The 10,337-nt window shown below is 38.6% G+C and overlaps 1 protein-coding gene across 1 annotated transcript in view; it reads left to right on the top strand.

Annotated features, from left to right (window-relative positions):
• The first annotated feature begins 868 nt into the window (after window positions 1-868).
• LOC137277495 (nucleolar transcription factor 1-like) overlaps window positions 869-10,337 on the top strand; it is a 32,928-nt gene continuing 23,459 nt past the window's right edge. The window contains exons 1-5 of the mRNA XM_067809240.1: window positions 869-1,101; window positions 4,688-4,753; window positions 5,373-5,554; window positions 6,155-6,241; window positions 9,395-9,544. Of these exons, the coding sequence (XP_067665341.1) occupies window positions 1,041-1,101; window positions 4,688-4,753; window positions 5,373-5,554; window positions 6,155-6,241; window positions 9,395-9,544 (546 nt within the window). The 5' untranslated portion in view covers window positions 869-1,040. The remainder of the gene's footprint in view (window positions 1,102-4,687; window positions 4,754-5,372; window positions 5,555-6,154; window positions 6,242-9,394; window positions 9,545-10,337) is intronic.

The following is a 10,337-nucleotide window of genomic DNA, read 5'->3' as shown; positions in this document are numbered from 1 at the left end:
GTCATGAACAATCTTTAGTTTTGATGTCATGTTCCTTCTATGACGTAGCGTTCTAAAATTCGGCAACGTCGAGTAGCCCGACCATTTTTGAAAGTAGATTTTGGTTTATTTTCCTCAATTTGACGACTTCGGTAATAAATAGAAAGTTATATTTGTGTCCACGCCATACTATGTTTAAGCAGGGAGCCTATACAGATGTTGTAGAGTATCCGTGGTTTAAGCAGGGATAGTGTGTGGAAGAAGTTGTTATCGGCACAGTTTAGTCTATATTCGCTGCGAATCGAGAATGGAAGCCAGTGAGCTATAACATACCCTCTTGAAACTTTACTACAAATCTACTGTCCGAATACTGACACTAATAACAATTAATTGACTTAAACTGAAGTGGCAAAATGGTTAACTCATCTTCAACATGTAGGTTTTCAGTTGTCACAACACTCAGCGAATTTAATCAGCTGCTGAAAATATACCAGGCTTAATCTTAAATACTAAGCTGTCGCCATATTGGCTACACTGGTTACGGCCCGCGACATGCGTTCAGGGACTTTTCGAGGAGCTTCCTCTCCCCCTGTATGTAGTCTCCCACTCGTGCAAGAAATATCGCCCTCCTCGGGAAATACCAACATTTATAGGCACTCGTGTTGTAAAAATAGTATGATGTGGACACTCATATAATATCCACTATTTATTTTTCTCTGTGTGACGATTTCGATAAATAAAATTACACAGATTTAGAGACTAAACGTTTGTCTTACGATGACGCTATCTATCCGTGTGACTTGAGATACAAAATAACTAATCCAGAAGCTCGATTATACAGACGAACGATGCAACATAAATGAGTTTCAGCCTTGACTACTGATTGGTCAGATATTAAGCGCCATTGAAGTGTGCTCCAGAGTCGAAAGTTTGCACGTGTGAGTGTGTAATTGTAAACATTACCTTCGAAGCCCACACGTATTTCTGTCAGGGATTCTACCATTTTGTTTAAACTGCAGAGACAGCAGGTTCACAATCAACTTGCGTGAGTGTCATCCGAAATGCCAGGCGACACCCGAAAGAAACGAAGGATGGATTCAGATGCAGAGGATATGTCCGATGGTAAGCAGTTTTGGGTATGTCCGTGCAAACATGGATTAAGCATAATGTGGAATATTTGTGAATGTTGGAGCTACGATATATGAACTGGTTGGGTTTTTTTGGCAGTTTGAAAATGTCAAATGAAATCTGACCGCCATGCATATCGTGACTTATATATTTTTATCTTGTTAGATCTGAAACGAATTACCCCAGAACTGGCTCCAGATATATAACATAAACCGGCCCCGAGAAGTAAATGCTTCTACATTGACATATGAATTAAAGTTCCTTTGGAAAGAGTTCCGCCCGTCCGCAAGCTAGAAGTGACGTACCTATGTACTACCATGGTTTCGGGTACCTCGTTACAGCGCATGCAGGGTCGCACTCTTGTACGGAAGAGCATGTAATGCATTCTTCTCCATAGACATCAACAGATATAACGTGTCATTTTATTTAAAAGCCAAGCAAACTGGTCATTTCTTTATAATTATTTGAATGTTGTCTTTGTGTGAAAATTGTTAAAAATAAACATATTTACGGGTAAGTTATTCAATCATAGGCACATTCATTCTTCTTGTCTGCATGGCATGCCATGGCAGGGACAGAAAACATGTCATGTCTGCGAGGTATCGTGACATTGCAGTGGTATTTTAAATGAACCCAGTGGTCACAGGCCTTGTACGATTTCTGCAGAATGTTCAATAGTTTCTTTATCATGTTTATTATGTCTGCAACATTCCATTCAAGTCAGTGGATTATGTTCGGCTATTCACTCAAACAGATCATGGTCCGCTTGACCAGCTGTGAGCGTTATTTCAAAAGTTATAATCACATTTATGAAGGTTCTGAAAGTGCATTACGTTTTAGGGTCAAATTTTAGTTCTCTGACAGAAATTTGGGCCACAACTTCTGTGAAAGCTGAATATTTCAAACATTTTGTGTTCTGTGAGGCTTCTGCACTCGAAACGGTGTTTACAGGTGGAGCTGTCATCTCACGGTATGCAAGAAATTACGGGGAAAGGAAATGCCCCCAAAACATGGTTCCCCCGAAAACATGGTACTGCACGGTAATTCTTGCAAGAATCTAAACAATCAATTGCAAAATGATACTAAGTTAAGTTCCAAGAAAATATGTACTTACATTTTGTTGTATCGTAACCACAAAATTGACACATTAATCCAATATAAGAATAGCACGTAAATCCCATATCATGAATTCACATTTCACCTTTGTTATGCGAGGAACAAATTCACAGATTGCGTCATCCTTCATATTTTCGCATGTTTCCATACGTGGAACATTTTTCAATATTTTCAATACACATTAACCACCTTCACAGCATAAACCCTGTGAACATTATAAAAAGTAATACATTCAACTCCAAAATTAAACTCTTATTTTACCCACGTGTCACTGAGCAATCAAACCAAATGTGTTGTTTTGATATTTCTTTGGATGGATTATCGCCAGTGAATTACTGTACATATCTTAAGCATATGTTTGACCATGTTGACACTGATTGTGTTCACTCAGTGTCAGCTGTACTGTTATGTTCACCTTGCATATAATCTAATAGAAGACATCTGAAGGAGATGATTTATACATTGTTCATCATGGATAACATGTCCGATTCTTGCGTTTACTACTCATTGAGATGCTGCCAGTGCCTGCAGTATGACTTTTGCGACAGATGGCAACACAGGACTTGCAATACAGGTAACTATTTTAAATTATTACATATTTTTATGGCAAGTAATATATGGAGTAATACCTTTCAACCTGTGCAATATGAGAACAGTTTAATTGAAATGCCACAAATGAAATAGCAGTAGAAAGCAAGTTTTATACTTATTATGTATCTTCTATTTCAGACATATCTCAAGCCTTTTACCACAGTCTGTAAAGTTTTGGGAGCGGGCCATCTGGAGAAAAGTGTCCTTGGTGTAAGTATATTTCAGTGTGTTATTAATGAAACGTAATCAACAAACTCATATAATATATCATCGTATATGGTCACTATACATTCTGTTATTTATTTACAGAATGAATTCCACAGAGCACAGGAATCCCACAGAAGAATCAAGAAGCTGATGGCATTGCCCTACTTGCATCACGGCCTGACCAGATTGCTTCAATCAAAGCTACAACAGAAGACGCTATCATGTACCCCCTCTTCACATATGCAGAGAACACTTCGGTGTTCATCATTTTGGTCAATCACCAGCTGGTCCGTGTATGGCATGACTGAGGACCAACAATGATTGTTAAGGTAAGTTACCTTATTAAAAAATCGGAATATCCGAATTTTAATGCTGAGTTGCATTTACAGTTTGTCATGCAACAATTTCAGATGTTATGTGAGTCTAATTTATTATTTAATTGATTTATATCTCTGTTTCAGGATGGCACAAGAAGATCGACCAGATGGCCAGGAAAAGGAACCTTCAGCTCTTCATTTTGGTGAACCTCCTTGACAAGGAAGCCTTGTATGATCCATGGGTACCACACTTGCTTCCCTGGGGCCAACTGTCAAGCCAACAATTGCCAGGGCATTTACCACACACATACAAGACATCTGGACCGAGTATTCACAAGGCATCAAGACTCCATCCCAGACACATATTCTAGTAATATCTCTTAACCAAGAAGTAGCCATGTTTTGAGAATGCATCACCACATGGATTGCATTCAAAGCAAAGCTGTTCATTCAGTTATTCCCCCTGGTAGGTGACTGGAATCTTTATCTGAGTGAGTTGTCAATTATGTAAGTGTTTAATCTGTGACAAATCCATTGAAATCTTGATGTCTCTCCCCCTGTATGTATAATAAGTTACTTTAAATCTCTATGTCTGTATGTATATAATGAAATAATTGAAATTTTTATGTCTGTGTATATATATAATAAATTTAGTGAAATCTCTGTCTGTCTGAATTGTCAATTATGTCTGTGTTTCATATATAAGAAATGATTTGAAGTCTTTATATGTCTGTGTTGTCATTTATGTCTGTGTTTTATACAAAAAAATAAATCGTAATCTTTATCCATTAAAGATAATTACCACCGAATCGTCATTACCATTATTTTAACCAGGGATCAGTTTGGGTGCGAGTGAGTTTGGGTTAAATATCCAGGGGCGGGTTTGAGGTAAATATTCAAGGGCCGGTTCAGGAGTATTCGTCTGAAACTGCTGATTGAAGTCCCATAAGGTGTAGTACCGGTAACTTTAGTGGGAGACTGGGTTGCTTCCTTTGGGTGTGATTGTCTAAATTTATCTTTCACCCACTTACCAACTGACAATATGAACAACATATTCAAGCAATAACTACCATTAACCTGTAACTCCCTTATGGATGGTCTTAAAATACATATGCTTGTCGTAAGAGGCGACTAACGGGATCGGGTGGTCAGACTAGCTGACTTGGTTGACACATGTCATCGGTTCCCAATTGCGCAGATCGATGCTCATGTTGTTGATCACTGGATTGTCTGGTCCAGACTCGATTATTTACAGACCGTCGCCATATAGCTGGAATATTGCTGAGTGCGACGTAAAACTAAACTCACTCACTCACTCACTCTTAAAATACATGTATAATGTTTTTCAGTGGAAACATCATCACCCAAAAAGAAAAAGAAATTTGAAGAGAAAGTCGATGAAAGAAACAGATCAGGTAAAAAAATTTACTAGAGTAGATGGATTATTGTTTGAATTGTGCTATGTTTGTTGTCATTTTTGAAGATTAAATGCTTTAATGGTGTGTACTCAAAAGAGGCTTTTTCATTATTTGTATTGTGATTGTGTCTCATCTCTATCTGCATTAGGTTTGTGTATTATTTTTCACCATGTTCACTTAATTAGTTGTTCATGTTCACAGATGTAACTCTGTATTGTCATTCAGTGCCTTAAGTCTGCGTGCATTCATTTGAAGTCCTGCAGCGGGGCAGACCAGTGTTTAAAGAGTTTGCTCATGACACCAAACACCCATGTTCGATTCCCCACATTGGTGCAATGTATGAAGTCCATTTTTGGTGTCTGCTGCTATGATATTGTTGAAATATTGCTAAAAGCGATGTAAAGCTAAAGACACTCGCTCACTCAATGCATTAGGAATGTGCGTTGTCATTCTCTGCTCAGTGCATAAAGTCTTTGTGTTGTCATTCTCTGCATTGGGTATATGTGTTGTTATTGGCCTGTTTAGGTTTGCATTAGCTTAATTTCTTTTTGCCTCTTGGGCTGTTGTCTATAACCCTCTTGCTCAAGGTTTTGCTACAAGTATATGATATCTTTAGACCCTGCTGAATGGCCTGCTGGGGATATCTTGCAACTGTTTGAGATGATCGAAGGAGTCCTTCCTAAGCCAGATGTGTTACGGTACACACGTTGTGTGGAAAAAATCAATTGGGAAAATGTGAAGTTTGGAGAGTACTCAAGTCAGGACTGTGCTGATGTGTTCAACTTGATGCTCAAAAGGGTAGGTGTTTGGTCATATAGATTCCTATTTGCTTAATTGATTAAATGCTTGCATTATTTTTATTTTTTAAAGTAGTAGTGTTTTTTCAGCTAAAGGTATAGTCTATTCTGTTTCAATGGGTTCTTGAAGATGGCTTGTCCATAAGTTAATCATGTACATGAAGACTACATGATACTTTGTACGCTTTGCACTATTTCTATAGCTCTTAAACAAGCTTAACAAACATGCATTATAGCTATCCTTTTATTTGCAATGATCGTCAAATGTAATATGAAACAACTGGATGGTTCTTAAGTTTTTCGATAGTGTTTGATGCAGTTGAGTGAGGCTCTGAAGTATGCCTCTGCGGAACTGAGACCCTATTGCTTGTTTTGCTTTGTTCTGTTTAATGTTGTACTTAGCATAATTACAAAATAAATTATGTTGGTCTGTATATCACTGCATCTTGAGTAGACAGTCCAGTGACCAACATCACAATCATAAATCTACACAGTTGGAATACAATGGCATGCCAAGTAACCGAGTCAGGTCACTGAGAATTCAAAGGAGTTGATGTGGTATAGGTTTGATCTGAGCAGTGCATTGCTTTCCATCTGATAGGTTCGCCAGCATCAGACCGCCACAGACTTGCTGAACAACATGAAGTGTATGTATGAGAGGCATCCAAGGCTATTACAAGGAAACGTGGTGAGTAGAAGTCCAGGGAAGCACTGTTATATCAGCTGTACTAGGTTAATGTTTTGTTTCTTTGCTTGAATATGACTAGGCCATGTATGAATAAATGTTGTTCTGATTACACATTTCTAAAATTTAGGGAACGCAGATAGGATTTTTTTTATTTTAAAATTTTTTTTTTAAGTTAATTGTTTATTCAGCTATGCTTGAGGCCAGCATGTTGACTTTCTCTATCAGAATGACCAATGTCTGTTTTTGATGGGGGAAAAACAGTGGCATCTGAAAGCTTTGTTTAATCATACCACTTTAAAAAAACAGGGGTCAGCTCCTGAATGAAAGGGTCAGTCGGGTAATCAGAACGACAGCCTGTTCTTTAGGTCCTGTTAGTACACTCAATTTTTGAAACAGAATGTGATTAGGCATCACAGGGACATCACAGGAACATCACATTATATCTTACCTGATACATAAATGTTGTTTTTTGATTGGCTGAGCGCTCTTCCAGTATTTTCAGTGTACCCCGCTTACAAGTGAGTAATATTTCTATGTACAGTCAGGCCACGTTAATCCAAACACTTCTGTTTTTCATCAAAAACGTTCGGATAGTGAAACATAAGGACTACTGAAGCAAACACCACATCAGGAGAGTTACTTTCCTTTTACATACTGAGACAAGAACATACGAATGTATTCTTGTATCAGATGACTTTATTACAGTTTGTAGACAACAACTTGAATATTAACATAACAATCAATCAATGCAATGACTGAATAGATTGTTTATAGTATTACACATACCAATCACTCACTTGTGTTGAAAGAAATCTCCAATAACAGTCTGTTTGGATAGTGGCTTGAAAGACGCACGCATGTTGACCATTGTCTCCAAGTTTTTGTCCTCTCCAACACACTGGAAATAATTTATCATAGAGTCCATATAGGCTCTCATTTTGGTGACAGTAGGAGCTGGTGTCGGTTTGGGCTCATCTTCAGAATCTTCTGGGTCGTTGTCGGCACTTGTGACCATGGATACAATTTCATCCGATGACAGTGAGGGGCTAATTTCTGCATCATTGTTGATGTCAATGTAGTCATCAGCATTTTCAGTATCTCTGTTTTCATAGTGGAAACATTTGAGAAACTAACCAAGTTCTGACAAAGCCATGTCATCTTCATCAATGACAGCATCAGATGGAGTGGGTATAATGTCAACATGACGGTAACAGTTCTGAATGGTGGAGCCCTTTACTTCCCACCAGGCAGGTTTGACGAAGCGAGGCGCTTCTCTGAGATTGAGCGTTTGTTGCAGGTCGTCTTCAGCACATTGGATGAAATGTTTCATGAGATATTTCTTGTAGTGGGCCTTGAAAGTTCTTATGGTGCCAGCATCTGTTGGCTGAATGTGCGATGTGGTTTTGGGAGGCAGGAGGTGAACTTTCACATTGTTCAATTTGACATTGGCACAGTTATGACTTTCAGTGTTGTCACTAAGTAAGATCATGTGTCGACCATGTGATCGCATCTGTCTGTCAAATGACTGCAGCCAATCGCAAAACATGTCTGATGTCATCCACGATTTCTTGTTAAAACGATAGCGCACATACATTTCTGTGTCAAAGTCTCTACCAAAACATCTGGGACGTCTCGATTTTGCGATCACAATGGCTTGATTTTGACTGTGCCGGTTGCATTCGCACACAAGGCAGTGGTGATCCTTTCTTTAGATTTCTTTGTGGCGGGCATTTTTTGGCTTGCCAGGGTGTGGTTTGGTCTGAGTTTGTAGAACAACCCTGTCTCATCAATATTGAAGATGTCCTCTTCGTCATATTCTTTCAGAACAGCTTTCAGCTCCTATCGCCCACGAATTACAGCGGTTTTATCAGCACTAGCTGCTTCCCCTTGATAAACTTGTTTAGAAATTGAGTAACGTGATTTGAAGCGGTAAAGCCACCTGCGTGGATAGCCAAAATCATGAATGTCCATTTTGTTTCCAAAATCCTTAGCCTTTTATAACAGGATATCACAACTGACCGAGGTGTTCTTACTGGTCATTTCATTTGTCCAAACAGAAAGAGCCTCCTCTAACTTTTGATGTTTAGCGTTTCTTGCCCTAGTCAAAGAAGCCAAATCTTCCGCAGTGTTTAGCCACTTCTCCTTATTACGCCAAATGTCCGAAATTGTGCTCTTGCCGATTAAGTGTCCGAATTCTTGACCAAAATGCTTACTAGTTAGATCAAAACTGGCTTTAGGATTTTTCTCTTTGTATCTACAAATTTCTCTTTTTTGTGCGGCAGTAGTTTCACAGTAGTTTACGCTTAGGGGCGGGACTTGCCATTGTGACTGACAGGTGTCAAGTGCAGCTGATCTCATTTTGGCTCGATCAGTATTTTATACAGCAAGGAAACATGACAGGTATTACTCAAACTAAACAAAAGTGAAACCTATTAACTGATTAAAATCACTAACTAATGACATGCTCAACTCAGAAGTGTCACCTCAGTTAACAATTACAATTGAAGTTGGCTGATGAAGACCAGCGCTAATCAGAGGCGCTCACGAGGTAAGGCTATTATCCGAACCTTTTTGATGTACCGCCAGATTAATGAAGTAGAACCATGTGTAACTAGCTAATCTGTTACCGCTAATTAACGTACAGAGACTGAAGCATCGGATTAATGATCAGGTAATGAGTTTATATAGTAAACAAGATTGGTTACAGCCAGCTACTGTTCGGATATCGCGGGAATCAGATTTTCCGGGTCTGGACTAACGCGGCCTGACTGTACATTCCTGCAAATGCTGAACTTATATGGTACTTCGTTGTAGTGATTCTGCATCTCAGCTAGCATTGAAAAACGTATGATATACAGAAATTATCTATGTTTTGCATATGCAAATCAGTGGAAGGGATATAACTCAAAATCTCATTTTCTTGTCATCTGCAAAATTAAGCAAAAGCTGCAAAAAGTTTTTGCCTGTGCTTAAAACAATTCAAAATTAACATTGAAATGTTCGGTAAGATAAATACCTTGTTCACTGGTCCCTCAGATTCTATGTCATCAAAAAATCTAGTATTGGCTTGTTATCTAACTCTTTTAATCCTTATTGTCTGATACCTGTTGATGGAATCCCAACTCATTCTCTTTTCCTTGTGTCTCTTTCCAGCAACGCATGCCCAAAAAGCCAAAGAGTGTCTTCTCTTTATTCATGACAGAAAAGTATAAGAAACTACAGAAAAAGAATCCCAACATGAACAACTCTGAATTGCTGAAGACCGTTGCTGCACAATACAAAAATCTGTCTGTCAAGAAGAGGGTAAATGCTATCTTTCATTGAATCAGTTCTTGTCGACCATTGATATGTTTTGAGATTAGCATGCAAGATACTAGGATTGTATATTGTGAGATCCTTAAACTCAGTTCACTTAGCTAGCAATTGTGTCTTTATTTTAGCATTTTCTCAGCAGACATTGCTTAATGTATCGAACTAGCTTTGAGCGAGTGAGTTTAGTTTTATGCCACACTCAGAAATAATCCCGCTAGGTGGCAGTTGTCTCTAAATAATCACATCTGAAGAAAACAATCCAGGGCCTAAGTTAATGTTAATGTCTGGCACTTGTGACTGTCTGTGTGCTAAGAGAGCTTTGAAAATCTAACATGCCCTGTGGTCAACACCATGAGCATTGAGATATGCAGTTGGGATATGATGATCCCATTAGTTGCCTGTTGCGACAAGCTTGGGTTACTGAAGATCAGTTCTAACCTGTATCTTCATGGGAACTGTAGCTGTGACCTTTTACTTCCGATGTTGATAAGATGTTGAAATTAGCAAAGTTGCTATCCACCTTTATTACCCAACAAACACATGAATTCATTGATTCTACCACTTATATGAATTGATTGTGAGTCGGACAGAGACATATCAATCGAAAAACATAAACGCTATGTTTCCACCAGTGATGTTAGACGAGTGAAAAGGTGTACTGTAGGAGACTGTTTGAGGCAATGGCAAATGACATGCATCGTGACATCGGTTACCAAGGGAGCAGACGTAGTGACGTCATTACAGTGTGATGTCACGCTAAAGTGTAGACCTGTTCAACATTCTT

This window comes from Haliotis asinina, chromosome 3 (assembly GCF_037392515.1).
Source record: "Haliotis asinina isolate JCU_RB_2024 chromosome 3, JCU_Hal_asi_v2, whole genome shotgun sequence".
Lineage (NCBI taxonomy): Eukaryota > Metazoa > Mollusca > Gastropoda > Lepetellida > Haliotidae > Haliotis > Haliotis asinina.
The sequence above is the reverse complement of the archived record's forward strand: the minus strand, read 5'-3'. Positions and strand labels throughout refer to the sequence as shown.